This window comes from Myodes glareolus, chromosome 8 (genome assembly GCF_982192425.1).
Source record: "Myodes glareolus chromosome 8, mMyoGla1.1, whole genome shotgun sequence".
NCBI lineage: Eukaryota > Metazoa > Chordata > Mammalia > Rodentia > Cricetidae > Myodes > Myodes glareolus.
Window position 1 is genome coordinate 39,953,274 of NC_142033.1, and position 23,605 is coordinate 39,976,878.

General features: G+C 39.0%; 1 protein-coding gene and 1 long non-coding RNA gene across 3 annotated transcripts in view; one reads left to right on the plus strand and one right to left on the minus strand.

Annotated features, from left to right (window-relative positions):
- The window catches only part of LOC146893834 (uncharacterized), a 38,300-nt gene that overhangs the window by 9,364 nt on the left and 5,331 nt on the right, over positions 1–23,605 (plus strand). Inside the window, exon 2 of the long non-coding RNA XR_015002698.1 lies at positions 22,026–22,065. This is a non-coding gene — a long non-coding RNA (uncharacterized LOC146893834). The remainder of the gene's footprint in view (positions 1–22,025; positions 22,066–23,605) is intronic.
- On the minus strand, positions 434–20,361 carry Tmem33 (transmembrane protein 33). Of its 2 annotated transcripts, XM_048415289.3 has the most exons (9): positions 20,205–20,361; positions 19,974–20,043; positions 16,931–17,025; positions 16,350–16,537; positions 12,680–12,747; positions 11,309–11,442; positions 7,734–7,817; positions 5,756–5,876; positions 434–4,953 (listed from the first exon to the last, which is right to left on the minus strand). In XM_048415289.3, exons 2-9 carry the CDS (start codon positions 20,016–20,018, stop codon positions 4,948–4,950), a joined length of 741 nt encoding a protein of 246 aa, XP_048271246.1. In that variant the 5' UTR covers positions 20,019–20,043; positions 20,205–20,361; the 3' UTR covers positions 434–4,947. The 2 variants fall into 2 exon arrangements, with proteins under 2 accessions (XP_048271246.1, XP_048271244.1); XM_048415287.3 differs by having other exon boundaries at positions 434–5,876.

Consider the following 23,605-nt stretch of genomic DNA (forward strand, 5'->3'; position numbering starts at 1 on the left):
TTATATAACTAGTTTATACAGCACAATACTTAGTAAGTTTCTGCTGTTCAATTGACAGAAAATATCTACCAGTTCTAGATATACAGAAGGGAAATGTACTTCTGTTATTTGGTGTTGACTGATGACTTTGGATGCACTGTATATTGTGAGTCATTTTAAGGCTATAAATAATTCATCCACCAGGCTATCCATTTCATGAAACAAAAATGTATAGAAGCTAGCAACTGAGATATCCAATGTCACCCTCACCAAGTCTCACCTCATAACACAGTTCTCCCTGTGACCCTCAGTCTTCAGCACCACAGTGCCTCTATTATTCGTACTGGGACGGGGACACAGCAGCATTCGGACTCACCTAACAACAGGCAATCAGGCAGAAAGGAAGCCGAATTCTAACCGTAAACACACTTGTCAACAGCATGTCTAAACCTGCTTAAATCCAGGAAGACTTTTATTACACAATTTGACTTTACATCAATAAAATGTTAGGTATAACATTATAGATGAAGGAAGAACAATCTAATTTATATTGAAATAAATATTAGACATATGAAGCACATACACTGAAAAAGGGTCACAAAAATTACAGGTGGAGACAAGACTTTGCTCAATCAACAAAGAAAGCCCTTGATATTTCCAATTTCACACCATCAGATTTATCATTCTTGCTGATTTAAGCAGAACACAAAACAAATATGGATCCTAGGGCTTACTTGCACAGACCAGCATGGATAATTTACTACAGTGATCCAATTTGAAATCAGCAGAGACCAGTAAATCGCTGCATAAAAGAAAGAGCGAAGGAGGTCCCTTTTCCTCAGTGTCAGCAGACTATGATTATTATGTTTATTACATTTTCTTGAAAGGACTTCACATTTTCTCAAATATGCAGGAGAACTACATTAGCATTATGAGCTTTGGTCTTGAATACAGGAGAATGATGAATTTTTCAATTTATTTTATAAATCTACAGTCTGGATAGTATTGGCTTGAAGAGTATATATAACTCCCCAACCTGTACAATATATTAAAAATGTATTCAAGAGAAGTTAGTAAGAAACGCTGACATACTATATATACAATTTTTTAGTTCAATATATCCCATTATATCAAGCACCAGAAGTGATGCATTTATTAAATCAAGCAATTTCCATGACTCTTTCTAATCTTTGCAATCCTTGTGTATTTGCTCCAATATATGCACATCATAAATGTTTTCTGCCCCAGATTTTGCTCTTTTGGTCTCAATTTACAGACACATGTAGACAAAAACTATGTCAAAGGGAAATGTTCTTGAAGTTACAAAAGAATAGTAAAAGCTTGGAATTCAATGTTATGAACAAAAAAAAGTCAGTTTCAAAAATGTTAGGCTTTTTTTTTTAAAATGTAGGTGTAGAAAGCTAGAAAAGGTGAGAGTCAAAGGCAGGTGGGTCCCTGAGTTCGAGGCCAGCCTGGTCTACAGAGGGAGTTCCAGGACAGTCAGGGCTACGCAGAGAAACCCTGTTGGGGATTGGGGGTGAGGTGGGAGGAGGAAGGAAGGGAGAAGAGGAAGGGAGGAAGGAAGCAACAAGCTAGGAAAGAAAAAGAATTGAGTTGATTCTTGGGCCCTTCTTTCTCCTACAACAGCCAATTGTTAAGACTCTAGCAAACACAGCTATCAATCATCTTTTCCCCACTGTTTTCTAAGAAAGAGAATCCATTTCCAACACAGAGAATACTGCATTTGTCATGTCACTACCAGCTCAAACTGTGGGTCAGTCACACAGCGTACGACACAGAAAAGGAGACCAGAGACAAGCCTTCCCCAAGAATGGGTCCATTTTGGATAAGTCACTTAAATGCCAACTCAAATCACAAAAACCTCACTGATGAATCACAGGACATCTTCTAAACTCTTCAGTAGCTCCTCTGACACCCTTGACGCCAGCTCCAGTTTGTACCCAGAACTATAAAAGCCTGGGTGCATTAAAGAACTGTCAAGAAACAACTCCAGGCTTTTCAGAGGTAATTACATTCTCCAGTACACTGTGTGCCAAGCTCACCAACACACTGCCTGTGTGGAATTCCCCTGGTCCTAGGAAATTCCAGGGGTGCTAAGAAAAATTTGTCTTTACAAACTACACTTGATTTTCAAACTCAGGGAGCGTTCCTGATGTAATACCCAAACTGTTAGGTGCTTTCAAATCACTGGGAAAGTCTCAATCATATAGGTTATATAGATTCTATCTAGTATACCTACAAATGATAAAAAAATTAAAATCTCACCTCTCTATATAAGAAAAGATGAAAAAAGTAATTATCATTTTTCTACACTTGATAAAGGGAAATGATAATCTTACAGTTTATATACTCAGGTTACTTAGGCTGAGAATGGTGAAACAGTAGCACAACGCCACCCCCAACTGCGTCCTGCTTTACCATCTCATATTGACGGTGCACTTCTTTTGAACGTTTTACACTGTAAAGTAGTACTCCTAAGATGGGAGTATAGCTCAGTGGTAGAATAAGGTGTCGGTCCCAGCATGCACAGTAAGTACTTACCAAATATTTGTCCAATATTGAATTAAAGGGGTTACAGGATTAAAATCCTTAGTGTTACGGTCAGCTAAGCATTTTTAGTAGCATAGCATTTAGCCTAACACAACTGTAAAAATGGGGACTATCCAAGGAAAGAGTGACACCTACTGATTATAACATTAACTGTGCACAGCTATCTTCTCCTGGGATGGATTTTACCACAATCTCTCATCTGAGTGTTTTAGAGAACTCAAGTTCTGCTTGTCTTGTTACACATGCATCCACTTTCCTTCCCAGGGTATTTGCTAAACTCACAAACCTAATTCAAATTTTTGTCTATCTCTTTAGATGTACTGGGGCTTTGTAATTCTTATTTAACAGAATCCATTAAGTTTTCCAGAACTTCTGGTTTGTTATTAAACTTGCTTTGAAGTTCTCTGTAAGGGATAGGTAAGTATCTAAATTTAATTTTTAAATTAGTTTGCTTGTTTTTCTTTCAAAAGTGTTTACCTTAGTGAAATTTTATTTCAAGGAAATTTAAATACAAATTACTCTTAAGAAATTGCTCTGGGGCTTAAAATGAAAATACAGCCAACTTGCCAGGCAGTGGTGGTGCACACCTTTAATCCCAGCACTCAGGAGGTAGAGGCAGGAAGAGCTCTGTGAGTTTGAGGCTAGCCTGGTCTACAAAGCAAGTTCCAGGACAGCCTGGACTACACAAAGAAACCCTGTCTCGAAAACAAAACAATAAGCAAAAAATCCATCCAACTCAATAAGACATAAAGTATACAAAGGAATATAAAATGCTTGCTAGAGAACAGGGTTTGTAAGAAGCTTCCATCTGTCCAATGGGGTTTAAAAGACAGCACTGTTCCAGTTCCTAAAGGACCAGAGATTGTGGATGATAAACCTTTATACTGTTTAGCTCTGCAGTACGTGTTACATTTCCCCAGCTCATCACACTATGCACTATTACACTTCCTATATTTTGACAGGTGTGCATGGTAACACTAATTTCAGATTCAAGATCAGCTGATTGTACACATTCACACACATGATATTTCTAACTAGTTTCATGCAAACTGACATCTAGCAACATTCAAATTATAAAATTTGCCTTTTCACAAGTTTGAGAATATTATTTATATTCTACATCTTCAAGGAACAAATCTGTATTTCCATTAAAGCATGAGCATATCAGAAATAATGTAATTCTGCAGCATCATTAAAGAGTCTGAATTTAAATCACTAAACAGTTGAAATTATAGTTTTAAGGAAAAAGCTCTTTTTAAAGCCAGCATGAACAAGCTCCTCTAAGGAAGTATTTTTTGACCATTATTATAAAGACCAAAAACTCACTTATACGCTTTGAAACACAAAAGACAACCCTGTTACAAACACAGCACATACATACAACAAATAGAAAAATTGTTGGAATCCAAATAAATTTTGTACTTTAGTTAATCCAAGGTTATTATCTTATTTTGCATAAATGTCTACCAATTAAAAGATGGTAATATAAAAATAGATTAAGTAAGGAACTCTCAGCACTATTTTGATCTAAATGTTCCAAAATTGAAAAAAAAGATGGCGGGAAAAAAATTTCAAAATAAATATGCCTTTAGCTGCCAGAACTTGATGTCATTAAAGGCAATGTTTTAAAACATCATTAGAAATCAGTACGCTTACATAACATTACAGTCACTTCATTGGTCTACAAAGCTGGAGTTTTCAAACCACCAGATTTCATATATAGTGATAAAGGAGGTTAGGCACATACATAAAAAAAACCTCTCCAACTTGGTGGATAACTGTTATAAAAATGTAAAAGTACCTGGTTAAAGCTAAGCTATCAAGTTGTATTTTCTGGATATCTACCCCAAGACTATCACTTCTCTACAGATTAGGAGCTTAAACAAAAAGAAAACTGATGTGATAAATTACTAATGAATGTATTTGAGAAATCCAAATTACATGCAGATAAAAGAGAACTAGGTACAAAAAAAGACCACAACATTACATTACTTTATACTAAAATTGTGCAGTGTTTTAAGCATTTCCAATCATGCAACAGTAACAAAGATCAAAGTAACTTTTATAAGGGAATTGATGGGAACTCAATTAAAAGTCTTGAACATATTATCCAGCCCCAATCATAGATGCATTATATTATACATCCAGTTCCCCAAGCTCATGTACGTACTACCAGGCTGAAACACCCACTGTCCCCTCAACTATTCCCCAGGCCTGTTTAATTACCTTACCTATAAACCTCTCCACTTAACCTTTTGAACTGTATTTGCGGGATAAACATGTAATCTACAGAACATTCTTCATTATTTCAGAAAATACAAGTGTAATCACATGCTCAGTCTTCAATCTCATCCTTTCAAAGGCATCAGAACTGCTGTTGCAAATTTCTAGGACATTTCAAGCCTAAGAAACCAAGAAAACTGGAGTCAAGAATCTGAACTAGGTATTTCTACAAACTATAGCAACACTGGTAATCTATCTGTGGACATTTGTAAGTTACTAGTAGGGCTCTGATGCTGTGTAGTCACTACCACTTTCTAGAGTAAATGGTTATATGACCCCATATAGCTAATCCAAAACAGGTTTACAGTCAAGCCATCTTCAAACACAACTAAAGTCACAGATATACTAATGGAAATGAAAGCTTAGCAGGTCATAAAACAGACACAGAATTTCCATTGTAATGGTGCAGGCTAAACACATCTGTCCTAGCAAAGCATCTCAAGATCAGCTGAATATGAAATCAAACTGCAGGGGAATGGATGTCTGTTAAAATCCCAACCAAAATCACTGGAAAAAATACTGTCTCAAACATACTGAATTCATCTATTACCATAATGAACTCATTCCAAATGTAACTTGGGTTACTGGTTAGGATAAAACAAATTTCAGAATTCTTTTTAAAAGAAATAAATGTATTTCATGATGTAGGCACAACAGCATCTAAAACAATTTAGTAACATTTATCATTAAATAAAAACTTACATAACCATGAACAATAATGTACAGGAAAATTTTCTCAGAAACTATTAAAGGCTTGACTTAACATGCCAGGAAATGATTATTTTGCACTGAGATGCACTTATGTAAATCATAAATTGAACTGAGGTCGGTGTTAGACCTGTCATTTGAGACCCTATCCAAATCACCAGCTACGAATGCTTATCTTCTATTCACAGCTTAACTAGACGGTAAACTACGCAACTGTTGGAGCCAGTCTGCTAATGAAGGCGATGCTCTGGAGACAAAGTCTTCTCACGAACAGTGGGCAGGAGGGCTTCATTATAATGTGCTCAACAACAATCCTCAGTTCATTAAACAAGTTCCTGTAAGACAAACAGTGTTGTTCAGATACAACAAAAAGGCAATGAATACAAACAATGCTGAGAAACGCTGACAGCAAAGGCGACCAAAAAGAATTCAAAGAAGTGGCTGGGTTTACTGGTGCACACCTTTAATCCCAGCACTGAGGAGGCAGAAGCAGGAAAATCTCTGCATTTGGGCCAGCCTTGTCTACATATTAAGTTTCAGAACAGCCAGAGCTACACAATGAGACCCTGGCTTGAAAAACAACAAAAATTTAAATCAAAGATGAACTTTTGTAAAATACACTGTAAGAATATACAAATGGTGAACCTATACACACCCATCTAGCCTTCAGGCACCAGCACAGGAGGTGGGAGACCTAGGGTTTCAAGGCCAGCAAAGTTACAGGAGAATTCCTATCTCATCACAGACAAAAGTACAGAAGTAACAGAAAAGCACTTTGAAAAACAATGGCTATATCTAAAAGGGATCATCTATATTTTTTCTTTACTTGTCAGTTTTCACACTTTACCGACAAATTCAATTCACTCCTAAAAAAATTACATAACATGGGCAACCCACACACCTTTCTTTCTTTCTTTCTTTCTTTCCTTTTTTTTTTTTTTGGTTTTTTCAAAACAGGGTTTCTCTGTGTAGACCGGGTCTCCTTGAACTCACAGAGCTCCACCTGCCACTTCTTCCCAAGTGCTGAGATTAAAGGCACATGCCACCACACAAGGCCACAGTTTCTTTAAACAAATGTTCTCTTAGAGCTTTTCTGGACATTAGGAGTTTCAGTGCTATGAAGTTAATGGAGACAACATAGACCATATTCAATACCCCGTCACTTTACAACTTGGATACTAAGCAAATTAGTCCTTTCAGATTAAAACCTACCAACCAGTTTACACAATCTGGTCTTGATCTAACATCGCAATCCATTTCCTACTGCAGCTTCTACAATACTGTGTTGCTTTATGTTTTTTTCCCAGGTTAAGTGTCTTCTTTGTCTGACCTATACTGCTCACAAAGTACCCTTCATTACATATTATGCATGCATAAATATTTACACATCATATACAAAATGATCTATAAGGTACTATAAGTCGATTTGATGGATCCTCAAGGGTCAATCTGACTACTCGCCATTTTCACCTTGCGTTCTGACTCACTGTGCCTGAATCCAGAGTGTTGGGGTTACAGATGTGTACCACCTTACCTGGCTAAGAGCTTTTTAGACCTTGTGTAACAGAAGTATAGAAAGCTGCAGTACACATAAGGAAAGAATGCTGTATATTGATTTGTGAATACTTTTAACTATGGTCTTTGTTTCAATTAAGAAAGTCCTTAAGAATGGGACTTAAAGTCTCATTTCCTAAGCTTAGAACCTAAAAAGATGATAAAGATAACTCTAGCTTCAATTTCTAAAAAGAAAGACAAGATCCTTCCTCATCCTCGAATGTTTACCCTCCAGTGTTTCTACATATGCCGCTGTAGAAGTAGCATGCACTCAGCTGCAACACACTTCAGATTTCAGTCTTTCCAAGGCTAGCAACATGCTGTGCACAGCAGACAGCTGCAGCTCCAGTAACAAGAGGTAATACAGGGAACACTATGCCGCTAAGCTGTTTGCTGGGGTAGCTGTATTAAGTGCATTTGCAACTTAAGAGTGAATTTATCAGGATGGAAACCTGTAAGTGAAGAATCAGCTACACAACTACGTTTCACTAACCCCAGCTAGTTTGAAAGCCAAGAACTTAAATTTCAAAGATAGTTCTTTCTTCCAATTCTAAACTATTAGTTAAGAAATTTCCAAGAGTTATAAATACTACATCGGGACACTAAACAAAACAGATTTAAGCTAGTCACCAGCTTACCGACAATATGGATTTCTTCTAGAGGAATAGCGAAGAGTCAAAAATCTATAGTATATAAAAGGCTGGAGCAAACTTCCTTGACCACTGAAATAGACAAATACAAGGATGATGAAAACATATTACTGATTTACACGTATATTAAAAATTAGAAACAATTTAAAAGGAGAATATGTGTGTCTCCATCAGATGGGTCAGTAACAATTACCTTATCTAGGCACAAATTACTCTTAAGAAAGAAATAGAAGGTACAGATCAATGGAAGAGAGCAAAATGCTATTATCTAAGTTTTTATAAATTTATCCATATATTAAAATTTTAAATACTAAAACTCAGAAAATATCCCTATAATTAGCAAAGAATTGATAAAAAAAAATCAAGTTTTTGGTTGGTATTTTAAAAAATTGTTCATTATTGGTATGAGTGTATATATATGTGTGTGATGTTGTATGTTGTATATGTGTGTAAAGGTCAGAGGGTAAAATCAGATTTTTCCTTCTATTTTTTCCTTGTGTTCCAGGGATCAAACTCTGATAGCCAGGCATGCAAGGCAAGTGTCTTTACCTGCCCAATCACCTTGTGGGCTCAATGTACCCTAGGCTGTCCTAGACCTCCTGAGCCTCCTAGCGCAGCATTCTGAGAGCTAAGATTACGTTTATATAGCACCACACCCACCTGAAAAGTTGTAAAACTTTTTTTTTTTTTGGTTTTATGAAACAGGGTTTCTCTGTGTAGCCATGGTTGTCCTGGAACTTGCTCTGTAGACCAGGCTGGCTTTGAACTCACAGAGATCCACCTACCTCTGCCTCCCAAGTGCTACGATTAAAGGTGTGCATCACCACTGCCCGGAAAGTTTTAAATCTTAACAGAAATCCAAGTTAAGAATGGCTTATTTTATATGAGCAAACAAAACAAAACAAAACAAAAAAATCAAAACTATACCAACTAATAAGCTGATAGAGCTTATAGTAATTAGTGTTCTTGACAAAAAAAACCATAATTCTATTATCTTGAGAATGTATGCATATGTTTTATAAAACTCCAAGTCCAGATATATTTCCTACAATCTACCTGGATTAAGACACTCAAATAATAAAAACAAAATAAGAATAAAGTTATGGCTCAGTGCTAGGCAGAGCATGTAACAGGCACGCACAAAGCTCTGGATGTGAAGGAGGGTGGGAGGATGAACTATGTCTACAACTGCAAGTTCATGCAGACACAATGAGACGGGGGGTTAGTAATTATATCGTATTAAGTAATTTAAAAATCTTGGCCAAAAGAAATACACAATGGACAGACATAGTGGAACATATTTGTAATCCCAGAAGTTGAAAGAAGAAGGGAGAAGATCATTTTTAAACATATAGTGAGTTTTAGGTCAGCTTGCCCATAAGGGACTCTGTCCTAAAAAAAAAGACAAAGGAAAAAGGGAAGAAAACCCCACAGAGCAACTTTGAAAAAAATGAGAACATGAGTCAGAGAGATGGCTCAGCGGGTGAGCTGCTGGCTGCCCAGCCTGATGAAAGAACCCTGGGACCCATGTGATGGAAGGAAAGAACTGACTCCCAAAGTTGTCCTATGACCTCCACATATGTGCTCACACACATATAAATAATAAATGCAATAAAAAACATTTTTTAAAGCCAGGCTTAGTGGCTTTAAAGCTTGCCTTTAATCTTGGCACTTGGGAGGCTGAGGCAGGAGGATCTCTGTGAGTTAAGGCCAGCCTGGTCTACAAAGTGAGTTCCAGGACAGCCAGAGCTACATAGTGAGGTCCAAACTTAGAAAAAAACCAAAAAATAACAAAATCTTTTTTAAAAAATGAGCTTAGTATTTTTAACACTTTCTTCTAATTTGTACAACAATTTCATTATAAAATAATTCATACGATTACAAACTTATTGTTTAATGTTATATACACTTTGCCCAACAAATAATCTAACAAAAATTTAACTTTCCAAACTGAAACGTTTAGCAGAGAAAATACAGAAAACATTCACTAAAAACCCAGTTTCTCACCATTCAAATTAGCCCTTGATGAAACTCAGAAAACTCCCCATAATCTATCCTTCAGGGAACATACACACACACGTGTATAAAATGACTAACACTAAGACAATGCTCATCAATAACTCACTACTCACTAGCTCTAGAGAGAGTGGCATTACTGTGAACACAATACAAAAAGCACATACCTGTCCTTATATATACCCTCAAAAAACCATAAATGAAGAACACCTTATATACTGTCAAACAACTCTAACTTCTATTAACATGTAATAGAAATATGACATGCAAATTATTCTATTTCTTTTACAGTTTCGAGTATTCCATCTTACGTTCCTACTATTACTACCACACTACCCTAGTCTGAATATTTAGGGTGGCTCTAGGACAAAGCTGTAGCTGAGGGTGTAGCTTGGTAGTGTCTGCTCATCCTGTAAGCACCCGTGGAAACACGACAGGGTGCTTATGTCTCAGCATCCTTGTACTCAAGAAATAGAAGTGGGAAGATTGCCTCAAGATGAGCCTGGGCGGGGCTGGAGAGATGGCTCAGTGATTAAGAGCACTGACTGCTCTTCCAGAGGTCCTGAGTTCAATTCCCAGCAACCATGTGGTGGCTCACAACCACCTATAATGAGATCTGGTGCCCTCTTCTGGCCTACAGGCAAGATACTGTGTAAAAAATAAATTAATCTTAAAAAAAAAAAGATGAGCCTGGGCTACAAAAGACATGGAAGGGAGGGAGGAATGTAGGGAAGCAGAAAGGGAAGGAAAAGGGAAGAGAAAAACTGAAGAAATGTGGGAAAAGAAGTAAACAAACTTACAATGATATCTGTCTTTGCACATATGTGCATGCATATGTAAGATAAACTAAAGAGTATAGGGTTATCATTCAATACAGAGCTCCAGTAACACAGCCTCTACTAGGCAGACAGTGCATCTGCCATGGAGGTAGCATAAAAGACTAATGATAGCATAATTATCTTAATTTTATAGTTTTGGTTATATTTAAGTTACATACTTAAGGTATTAAGTATTCTATATACAATATACGATTGCACATGGAAGGTTGAGGACAGAGCTCAGTGATAGAACACTTGCCTAGCATGTGTTGAAGTTGTGGGCTTGATCCCTAAAGACAAAATAAATAAACTTTATATAAATGATGATTTTAATTATATTCATGTATTAAGTTGTCAACAGATAAAGTTAATTAATAATAAAAAAAAGACTTCTAAGTGTGGGGAGCTTGTAGGGAAGAAGAGTTTCGACAAGGGAAAAGAGAAGCTGAGAGAGCAATGAGGCCGTGGGATGGTAAAAAAGACCAGCACACTACACACATGTATGAAAATGTCAAAGGAGAATGATTTTAAAAGCCTGTTAAAGCATTTGGGGAAAACAGACAAATCCCTGATTTTCCCATGGTGCAATGCTTCTTCTAAAGCAACTGGGATGCTGTACCTGAGGGTAAATGCTGAACTTGCCCTGACTCAAGCAGGATGAAATCTAAGTGACTATCTTTATGTTCACTTGCCATCCATCTTTCAAAACCAGCACATTTGAATTCTTACCTAAAGAGCATAAAAACTGTAGCCGGCATCAAGAATATTTCATTGCAAGCAATGAATTTCAGAATATTTTGTTGGTTAGCACTTAATTTATCCAAGACAGATCTCAGCAGAGGTAAACTATTTGAACCCTTTGCCTAAAACAAAAGGAAACAAGCATTAGAAATAACATGACATCTTTAGCAACTCACTAGTTACTCAAACACAAAGTATGTGGGGACTCAGGACTCCTGGAACGACACCACGTTCACATACAATCCACACTCATCTTCTATACTTTAAGCCATCTCTACATTGTTTACATCCTAGTGCGACATAAAAGCTACGCAAGTAACAACAGCTCAGGAAGCCAAGAAAAGCCAGTTCAGTACAGACACAATAATTTTTGGCAAACACTTTTGATTCATAGTTAAATCTGAAGAACTGACAGCTCTTTAGATCGGTAGCATATTTAACACATAATACAAAGGATATATTTCAAAGTGACCTTAAGAGTTTACAAACTAAGAACTTACTCAGCATACTTTCTTGTTTTATTGTGTTCCCAAAGAGAACCCAAAACATATTAAAAAAGAAATTTTTATTCTTACTTTATTTCCCATAAAAAAGTTAAATCCCACCCCCCAAAAAGTTGCTATTTCTCTCTAAATTTAAGAAAAAGCTGACAATTCATCAATAGTTAAAATATGTGTGACTCCTTAGATAACGATACAAATTATGGAATCCTAAATACTCATGTGGCTGGAGAAATAAAGAAATAAATTAAGGCTGGAGAGATGGCTCAGTGGTTAAGAGCACTGACTACTTTTCTAGAGGACCAAAGTTCAATTCCCAGCACCCACATGGCAGTTCACAACTGTCTATAACTCCAGTTCCAGGGAGCTAGACACCCGTACACAGACATACATGCACGTAAAACGTCAATGTACATAACTTATAAAAAAAGAAAATCATTCATTAAAATTAGTTAATCAAATGCTAGGCCCTCCCTCTGAGAGAATTTCTCTGTGTAGCCCAGGCTGCCCTAGAACTCGCTCTATAGCCCAGGCTGGCCCTGCCTCCTGAGTGCTGGGATTAAAGAATTACAGGACTAAAGGCGTGTGTCACCACCGCCCTGCACATTACTTGTTTTTAAATGAAGATGTAGATTTCAAACTTCAGGGAACTGAAAATTTTAAGAACAATCCTTTATCCCCAAAAGACACTGTTTTATGACATTTTAACAATATAATCTTCAAATTGAAAAGTTTCAAATCACTTAAAAAGATTCCTACCAAGTTTACGGAACAGAGGGACTTCCGGTGAGAAAGTCGGAACCGCTAGTCACACCGGCTATCACAATCTAGAGCCAATGAAACAAACAGTTGTACTTACATCCAGGACCTTCTTAGTGTATGTGGCAGCATGAAGCAAAGAAAACAACAAGACTGGGAAAATACTCACTGGAGAAAGCAGTTAAGGAAAGCCTCCAAGTCACCGAGCACTGTGCACCTGTGCACACGGCTATGCAGTGTGTGCAAAGCGGAGCTGAAGCAACACTTGGCATGAATTTGGGGAGTGGCTTTCTTTCTTTTTTAAAAAAAACATATTTATGGGGGGCTGGTGAGATGGCTCAGTGGTTAAGAGCACTGACTGCTCCTCCAGAGGACCCGGGTTCAATCCCCAGCACCCACATGGCAGTTCGCAGCTGTTTGTAACCCCAGTTCCAGAGAATCTGACATCGTTATATCAATGTGCATGAAATAAAGTTAAATAAAGTTTAAAAAAATATTTATTTATTATGTATACAGTGTTCTCTCTGTATGCATGCCTACAGGCCAGAAGAGGGCATGAGATCTCATTACAGATGGTTGTGAGCCACCATGAAGTTGCTGGGAATTGAACTCAGGACCTCTGGAAGAGCAGTCAGTTCTCTTAACCTCTGAGCCATCTCTCCAGCCCGAGTGGCTTTCTTTTATAGCCCGACTTTGAATCAAATAAAGTTCTACCACACAAAAAGAAGTAAACTTCCTCACTTTCTAAATCTTACCATCTGTTTGGGATGTCAAAAACATTTTAAATAAAGCACCATAAGTATCTGCTAAGCAAAGGTGAAATGTAAGCCACCCCAAATGACTGAATATAGTTCTCACCCCACAACGGTCATTGTTTCATTGTTTCGTTTTGTTTTTTTAGGATTTATTATGTGTGTCCCTGCACGAGTTTATGTTCACTATACACATGCAGGTGCCCTTGGAGGCCAGTGGACTGGATCCTTTGCACCTGGAATTACAGGCAGTTGTAAGTTGCCTAGTGTGGGTGCTGAGACCAAACCTGGATCCTCTGCAAGGACAGTAAAAGCTATAAGAGCCATCTCTCCAGCACACCAATTTGGTTTTAAGCACAGAAAATCTTGCTTTTAAGAGAGTACACTGTTGACAAAGGTGTCAAAGAAATGGGCTTAAATCCCATTACTTTAGGGGCTAGAGAGATGGCTCAGCAGTTAAGAGCACTGACTGCTCTTCTAGAGGACCTGGGTTCAATTCTCAGCACCCACATGGCAGCTCACAACAGTCTGAAAATGCAGTTCCATGAGATCTGACACCTTCACACCAAAGCACATAAAATAAAGATAAATAAATCATTTAAAAAAATGTTTTTTTAAAAAAATCCCATTACTTTGAGGAAATATACCTATTTCCTTTTTTCAAACATTTTGAATTTGTAAAAATTCATACTGAATTTATAAGAGACTATAAATTTCAGTTTACATAAAATTTTATCAGTTTAATTACAAATAAGAAAAATTGTATTAAATCCAATGTTTTTTTAATTGTTATATTAACTCCAATATTTACCTACCATACACTGTAGGTAGACACACAATTTTCATCCAATTTTTCTTTTTTTCAAGACAGGGTTTCTCTGTGTAGCCCTGGCAGTCCTGGAACTCAACTCTATAGACCAGCCTGGTCTCGAACTCACAAAAATCTGTCTGCCTCTGTCTCTCAAGTGCTGGGATTAAAGGCATGAGCCATCAACACCTGGCTCAACTTTTCAGAAGAAAAGATGAGAACAATCCACTCCAATTTTTGTCAGATTAATAATAAGAACCTTGTCAAGTATTTCCATAAAGGACAAACTATCAATGATGAATGGCATAAAAAGTAGCCTTAAAACATCATCGCTAAAACCATGAGCACTAGAAATGAATCACTCTACTTTCCTGCACTAGGTAGCAGTACGGCATGGGTGGAAACCGCTGAATGCTAACAACCTAAGTTTTAAATTCACTGCAACACTAACTCACTCATTCCAACCAGTGAACAGCTGGGCCCAAACATTACAAGAATCTAAACACAAGCGTGTGTCTTACTCCGCAGCCTAAGCCAGCTTCAAACTCTTGTTCCTCCTCGCCTCAGCTTCCCAGGAGTTGGGATCACAGGCACACACACGTCTGGCTCCAATTTAAGACCTTTTAATGAAATAGATTCCTTTAAAACTTGAAACTTAAAAAACTTCTCATTTTTAAGGCCTATGTGCAACTCTGATAAAGCTTAAAAAAATTCATCTCAAACTCTGACACCCCCAGACCTGAAGTCTAATTCAATAACAGAGGCAGTCAACAGGAGTTAAGATATGTGGATTCCAGTTCTGGTTTTTACAAACCTCATTCTCCTAGGCCAAATTTCATCCTCTGTCAAATGAACACATAGAGAGCAAGGAGACTTGTAATGAGTATTTATCTCCCAATTGTCTACAGCTCACAAATCATTAAGAGATTCACCTTAACTTTTAATATCACTTCACTCTTCCTCCCCAACTTTTGGAGACAGGGTCTCAAGGAAACCTTGGCTAGCCTTGACTTCATACTTGACTTTCCAAGTGATAGAATTACAGGCATGCGATTACTTGCCTGGTTCAATGTCACTTTTAAATTATTTAGAAAAGATAAGGAGTGAAGAAAAGTCTACCATTTTATTCTCAAGTGCCAGGCACTGAAAGAGCAAGGACAATATACCACATTAAGAACACAGGAGTCCCTGCACTCAGGAGGCAGAGTTCTGTAGTCCGAGGCCAGCTTGGTCAACAAAGTGCAGTTCCAGGACAGTCGGGGTTGCTACACAGAGAAACCCTGTCTCAAAAAAAACAACACAAGCAAACAGCAAAGGCCAAAAATACATTTGCAGAATTACTTTGAGTCACCTTTGTACATACCATAATCCCTGATTTCTTTAGGAATTAGATTAGCATCGACTACTTTATGTTCTTGCCACTGCTCACTGACTCTTCTCCCCTGACGCCTAAGAATGAACCTGCTGAGCCAACCTGCTAGCCTGGTTTTGCTCTTTGAGGCAAGTCTCACTATGTAACCTTGGCTGGCCTGAAACTACCTATGTAAACCAGGCTGGCTTTAAACCTCCTGTGTCTCCCAGTGCTACGATTACAGGCTCACACCTTAATTTCTGGTTTATGTATAGCAAATTATTTTCACAGATTAACCTTCTTTTGTTCCTAGCTCACTGGAAGCTGGGGTAGCCAAAGGGCTGGAGAGACACTTTGATTGAAGAGCACTGGCTGCTTTTACAAAGGACCTAAATTCATCTCCCATCACCTGCACAGCGGCTCAGTTTCAACAGCCTCCTCTAGTCTCCACAGGCATCAAGAACACATGGTATACCAGGCAAACACTCATACATGTAAATAATGTGCATATTTTTGAAAAATTGCATAATCATAAAAACCTGCACATTCCCACCAAGATATAAAGATTTAATACTGAATTCATGTGCTCTGAATGTTAATTGTTAAATATCTGCTAAACTTACAAGGCAAGAATATTGAGAGATGAAGTTTAAATTCCCAAGACAGCTCTTACAGAGTTTAGATTTCAAATTTTGGGGACAGAAATTTTACATTAATATATCTCCATAAAAAAGACAGACTAAAAGCCAAACAAACATGCTTCATTGAACATTACTATATCCTTCAAACAGAAAAACAACCAAGACATCTTCTACATGCTTATTATGGTAATTTCACGGTCACGACATGAAAAGGATACTTGTAACAGGGTAGGAATTAACAAAAATGAGTGAATACAGCAGGTAGTGACAGCTGTCCTCTAGCAAGGCCTGAGCCAGGAAGGCTCTGCTTAACTGGAAGTGTGGTAATCTCTGATGCAGTCTCAGTGCACTGGTGAGAGCATTCGCCAGCAAAGCACGCTGGTAAAAGCTTGCTGCCTCATGCAACCTGCAAATTAGCAGAGGAAAAGTTATCATGAGACATACAGCTACCACGGCTCTTCCTCCTCTGTGAATTGCATCATAATTGCACAACACCTAAATCATTTAATTGTCAATAGAAAACAAATTACACGAATGTATTCCACATTCTGGGAAGCATCACTTCAAAGACATATCTAACTTGTCAAGTTAAAAAAGTAACAACTGCAAAAACCATGACTGTGAGCGAATGAGCAGTCACACAAATAACAATAAAACACCCCCTAATTGGTATTACCAGATTACTGTAAATTTTAAATGGGGTTTGTGTTAGTCTTATGCCACTCACATTTTAATAAAGGCTAAAAAGCATTTCATAAATGCTGACTGGACAACTCTGAGTCAGAAATATAATACATACCCGAGAAGAGGCAGAACAAACAGAGCGGAGCAATAAACTGTGAACAAGCGAGAAAGCCACATTGCTGTATCCAGTTTATTGGTCATCATGAATTGCTAGATTTAAGAAGAAAAATATTATGGTAATCTAAATCCAAATTACGTTAAGGGCAAATTATGCACTTTTACTCCTATGAAAGATATTTTAACGACCACCTTGCAATGTTTGTTTTTTTAGATTATTAAGTGGAAACTCATAGTACCTAACTGCTTCTTCACATACCTGCTGTGGAAGGCATAAGAAGCACTTTCAGAAAAAAAAATCAGGACAGTAATTCAACTTTCTGTGCTATTTCAACATTTATAATAATGGCCCCATCTATTTTAAAATGTTAAATAAGAACTAATGACTCTCATGAGACTATAATGTCTATTCTTAGAAAAATCTCAAACCCAAATAGTCAGGCCACAGAACTGAGCACGACATCAAATATTAGGTTTGAAAGAAATAAGCCATTAAAAAGAGAAAGGCAAAATCAGTGCAGCAATTACTGGTGAAGCCACCAGTCTGCAGACTATCCAGCATGTTTATGCCAAAAGGCATCGCACACCCAAGGCACTCAAAACATGCCTGTCGAGTATGAGATGTTATCTGCTTCTCAGACCATATGACTCTGCATTCCCTACAGGCCACCACATAAGCTTTACCTGCTATTATTGACCCCAGATTAAGTTTATCATGAAAGCAAGAACTTAAAATCTGCTTCATCAAGATGAAGGTGATGGTGGTGCACACCTTTAATCCCAGCACTCGGGAGGCAGAGACAGGCAGATCTCTGTGAGTTCGAGGTCAGTCTGATTTACAAGAGCTAATTCTAGGACAGACTCCAAAGCTACAGAGAAACCTTGTCTCAAAAAACCAAATAATAATAATAATAATAGTAATAACAACAACACCAATAAATCTGCTTTATCACTAACGTACCTCACATCCATTTCTAAAGAGCCTTTTATATTTTTAACTACAATGCTCAAAAACAGAATTACTACCAAGATGCAAACATATGTGGGTATATAAACACAAGTCTCATAATACGTATCCTCATTACATGTGATAGACTTTTGCTTCCAGTTGGTGCTTCCAATAAACTGATTTTAAAACACATTGATGCATCTATTTAACGTTCTTAAATATTAGTTTCAAGCAACTTCATTCTATTTTTTGCATGCACAAAAGTTTTTAACGAAAAATGCAAGTATATTTAAAATTGAAGGGCATTTTATTACATGTTTAATTACATGACATCAAGAATACAAAATGTGTGGTTAACCGGGCAGTGGTGACACTCGCCTTTAATCTCAGCACTCGGGAGGCAGAGAGGAGGATCTCGAGTTTGAGGCCAACCTGGTATACAGAGCAAGTTCCAACACTAGCTCCATAGCTACTGAGAAACCCTGTCTCAAAAATAAATGAATGAATGAATGAGTGAGTGAGTGAATGAATGAGTGAGTGAATGACGTGGTTAGCTTGTTCTATTGGGACCAAGCTATTATACTGTGATGTCCCTATAGGTACCTGATTATAGCAGCAGTCAAATGCAAGGATGAATCTACCTTACTATGTTGTTTGTTTAGAGCATTCTCTTTAAAGTCCATTTGATGGGTCATCAAGAGGGCCCCGCAGGAAGAGCCACATGCTGAGAACTGAGCTAGGGTTTTCTGCAAAATCTGCAGTCACGTTTAAACCCTGAGTCCATCTTTCCAGTCCTTCATCTGGGTCTTTTTTATGTAGGTACATTCTATTACATAATACGGGAGCTTAAAGGCATATGTTGGTTTAAGTTTTGAAGTGTGAACTGCCTAATATATATAGTCCCAACCCCCACCCCCAAAAACACATTTTAATGGTTCTTTGGATTGATCACAAATTGAGGGCACACAGTCTCAAAACATTAGACAGACAGCTTTTGAATTATAAAGGGGGAAACTGTATTTTTACAACTGAGAATCAGTTGATGGTATCACCTTAAACATCACACCTGAATTCCCCCAAAGATACAATCAACATAAAATGGCTCTTGTGTCTTGAGAAGGGCATAATCAGTTCTGAAACTGCAGTTTCTGGATCATTCTGTGTAGCACGAAGTCTAACTGGTCTTAATAAAAACTCGGAGCCAGATATTAGGGGGGTGCGAGCTGAAGGATCAGGGAAGCACAGCAGCCAACTACTAAAGAGTTCTTACCTCTACCAATGCTCAGACCTAAGGGTGATCCTGTCTCTACGAAACCTCACACTGTCCCTGTTTCTACCAAATCTCAGACTGCACTGACATTTGAAACTATCTGTCTTCAAAACTCAAAGAGGGAGAACAGAGGAACTTTTATTGATTGAATAAGAGCAAAGACTAATAAATGCAATGCTGAATCCCAACGAGGGGAAGTGCCAATGGACAATGGAGGAAAATTGAGTATGAACTACATATTACGTTAACATACATCAATGTTAAACTTCCCAAATGGAGTGAAGTAGAGAATAACCCTCAGCATTCGTGGGTTAGAAAGAATTTCAAACAGATCAGTAAAATATCAAAATGTCCTGGATGGAACTGGAGAACAACATTTTTAATTATAAAGCTTACAGAAGAGTGGTATTCACCTTAAGTAAACAACAAATTGAAGAAAACACACCGCTGTGCTCTTTTCGGGATTTCTTAAAGGGCTTAAAGTAGGTACAAAGGGCAATACTACGGGCAGCACGGGGCGTGTGGGTGGAAGCCTCTGCCTCAGATGGCATCTTTAACCTTGGGGCCGAAGACAATCGGAGACAGTGGTATGGGAAAGGCGCAGGGAGGCCCAAGATCCCAGCAGGCAGGTGACGGCCACCTGCTCCATGCCTGCCTGCAGTCGCTTTTGCAACAAACTTCGAGCTCCTCTCCACCAGCACTCCACTCCCTAACCCTAGTCCCGCAGGCAGCGGCTTCTAGAAAGCTCTAGCCCTCTCAACACTTCCTGCTCCTCGCCAACTCTAGGTATGATGGAGCCGGGAGACCAGGCCAATCACTTACCACAGCGCCCGCCCCTTGGGGGCCGTTCGGGGTCGTATCCGCCATGGGAGACACTCAGGAGCCCGGGACGCTGGGACAAGCGGAGAAAAGAAGAGCAAAACGTTAGTGCTGGGCGACGACCCTCCGACCCGCTTCCAGAGCCCGCCGGAACCCCAAACCCCCAGCGGAACGGGGTCTGCCGGCCCCGTGCAGCACACGGCCCCAGAAGCTCCCACCGCGGCCGGGTATTACCTGCCCCACTTGGTCCAGATCAAAGCTGTCTTTCCAGAAAGACCCAAGAAAAGGCGGAGCTTCCGAATAAGGCCCTAAAGGGCCGATCTACGCCGTACCCAGGGGTTGCAAAACCGGAAGTGGCCCTTTCGTTTCCGTGCGAGTGAGGTGGGGACGTTAGAGGTCATCGGGAGTTGGTTCCAGAGGCACGACGGGAAATGTAGTTTTTCTTGTTTTGAGTCCACCTGTTCTATGGGCCAATTGACTCAGAGATATAAGAAGTGAAAACAGTGAAGCAATTTTTGTCTTATCCAAGACGCAGGCGATTCTACTTGTGCTTCGAAACCTTAAAAATCTGTCTACTTCCGTATACAGAAGCTTCCAAAATGTCTATGACCTCTCCAGACAGTGATTCACTAACCCCTGTGATTTAACTTCTTTCAAGCTCTTGTGAAACCGGCTATACGATAGGCATTACGCTTGGCATGGAGAATATGAACATAACATTGACCTCCTGAGAGACAGCAGAGTAAATGGAGATCACTGAAAAACTTGTGTAAAATATGGGCATAAACTGAGTTAATGGGGGGGGGGTTTCCTGAAAAAGATAATTCTGACCCTTAATCTTGACGGAAAAGGAAAAAGGGGAAGGAGCAGAGGATGTGAAATAACAGAATCGTCAGAGGACGGTTTGGTGTGAGGTGACCGAATGTGACTGAACCTGGGAGAAGAAAGATCTGGATTACAGAGAGGCAGGATGTGCTAAAAGAAAACCCTCACTGGGTCAGTTGGAAGGGGTTGGAAGAAAAGGGGAGGGGAGACATGATGGAATTTTATTTTAATTAAAAATAGGTTTTTAAAAAGGCATCTACCTGCCTGGGCAGTGGTGGCGCATGCCTTTAATCCCAGAACTGGGGAGACAGAGACAGGCAGATCTCTGTGAGTTTGAGGCCAGCCTGGTTTAAAAGAGTTAGTTCCAGAACAGCCAGAGCTGTTACACAGTTAAATTCTATCTTGAAAAACCAGAAGAAAAAAACAAAAACAAAAAGACATCTGAACTTAACCCTGCGCTCTAGAGAGTCACTAGTAGTTTTAGCAGAAGTGTGACATCATCAGGTTTAGAAAGATCACCGGGAGGCCACTGAACACAGCGAGGGAGTCCTGGATTGTGGCGATGGTGTATGAGAAGAGGAAAGGAAAGATGACGAGAATGTGGCTTCCATGATTTGGTTACTGGCTAGGCAAAGGTATGCAGGGGAGGGGCAGTCATCGGCTGCGACCTAGAAAAGAGACATAGAGAAAAATGAGAAAGAAGAGCAAAAGATTGAGAGGAAAGCATGGAGGGACAGAGGAGGGGCTGACTACAGAGCTAGAGAACAAGCCATACCCCAGCTGTGAAACCATGCATCGTTATCTCCTACCCTCTCAGAAGTGTAATTATCTTCATGGTTCCTAGGAGTCCAGGTGCCAGTCAGCTGCTGCACCATAGAAACGTAGACTTTTTTCCTAAGGCCAATGTCCACATACAGATTCCCAGAATCTCCAGCATAGATTCCCCCATCCTTCCAGCTCAGCTAACATGTTACTTTCTCTTCATTGGCCATGTATCCTTTGTCCTATACTTTAACATTGTCAAATTTTTAATTATTTGTTTAACCTGCCTTTCCTGCCCTGTGTCTATGTGTGTATGTGTGTGTGTGCGTGCGTGCATGCTTGTGTGTGTGTGTGTGTGTGTGTGTGTGTACTCGTGTGTGTGTACACATGCACTCATGTATGTTCTGGTTCACTTGGTGTTAAATATAACAGACTGAGTAAAAAAAAATGACTTCTTTTTCCTCACAGTTATGGATGCCAGAAAATCCGAAATCATTTTATCAGCAAGGTAGGTTTCATTCTAAGACTTAGTCTTGCTGACTGAATCAGTGATCCTATTAATTCTAGTAGCTGAATTTGATTTCCCTCTGCCTCTTCTGTCATCTCACCCAAGTGCGCTTTATGTCTTCTCAATTTAAAACAAAACAGAAGACCCTCGTGATATTGTCAGGTCAATAATATCTTGATACTATATCGTAATGCCTATGCCATCCGCCTCATTTCATCTCTTGACATAGGCTTTGCACACACACACACACACACAACTCTTTCTCTCCACGGTCTCACTCTGTAGCCCTGGCTAGCCTGCAACTCACAAAGATCCACCTGCCTTTGCTTCCCAAGTATGGGATTAGAGGCAATGGTCACCACACCCCACCTGGCTTTCTATCATGCGTGTGGCACATGGGACATAAGCACAAGTACATGAGGATAGTTTGAGAGAACACATACATATAACTTACGAAGTATATTGTTACCAATGTTCTATTTTATTCTCAATATTTTACTGTTGCTGCTTTATGAATAAAAATCACAGTACAGGGGAGAAAATGCAATATATATATAGGATTAAGCAGTACTGAAATTGCAGTTCTAGGCCTCCACTAAGCACCTTGGAATATGTTCTCCATGGGTGAGGAGGACTCGCTGCAACAAAGAGTATTTCAATAACAAAAATTAGACTAAACAAACACATGAGAAATCAAAGGCTCAGTAGCAGAGCAGCTGTGAGAGAAAATGGAGACAGATGACCCCTTCCTGAGCCACAACTAGATTCAAGAGTTCAAATAACATCAAAGAAGCTTGATCTCCTTTGCTTCCCCCTAAATTGATTTTACTGTCAAACAGGTTTCTCAGGCAGGTTAGCCCATGTTGCACCAGCTCAGCAAAGGCCTGTTAACACAAAGTGCGCTTGCTTTTGTATGACCATCTGGGCTTCATTTTCATGGCACCGAATTTGTTTTTACAAAATTGCTAAGGCAGCCATTTGTCCTAAAATATAATCAACAAAGTTTGGATCATTCACCCATCAAAGGGGAATGAGTGGAATTATTCTCATCCAAAATTCAAGAGCATTGCTATGAAAAAAGGTATGGGTGCCAGAGTAGGCAAAACTAAGCATTTTTAAAAAATTTTTAGCTTATGCTTTTTTTATAATTCATTTTTCAATGTCCACCAATTACTTACAACTAAAGCTTCCCCACAGGCTCAGAGTCAGTTCCTAAGGGTTACCCAGATTGCGTTCATTGAAAGTAAGAAAATCTTGACGTAACACACGTCACAAACTGAAGCAGTCGTTTCACAACAGGCTAGACACTGACTGAGGGAGCAAGAATCGATCCCAGCGTTATTGATGACTTGGCTCTCCCCGGTTTTCCAGGGGGTTCTACTGAGCCGTCAAGTCATCCATTTGCTCATTCCTGCTCCCAGCAGTGATTAATAATCCTGCGCTGGGCAGAGCACCTCTGCTAAGGACTGAGTTACCTCCCCGGAATACACTCCTACTTATAATAGCTACCTGAAAAGGCAAGCTCCATAGGGTCCACAGG

Coding starts and splice junctions, on each gene's coding strand:
- Tmem33 (XM_048415287.3), bottom strand. CDS start 20,018: ATGGCGGATACGACCCCGAACGGCCCCCAAGGGGCGGGCGCTGTG. Junction 17,026..19,973: donor CCCAAGGGGCGGGCGCTGTG/GTAAGTGATTGG, acceptor TCTTAAATCTAG/CAATTCATGATGACCAATAA. Junction 7,818..11,308: donor ACAGTTTTTATGCTCTTTAG/GTAAGAATTCAA, acceptor TGTCTATTTCAG/TGGTCAAGGAAGTTTGCTCC.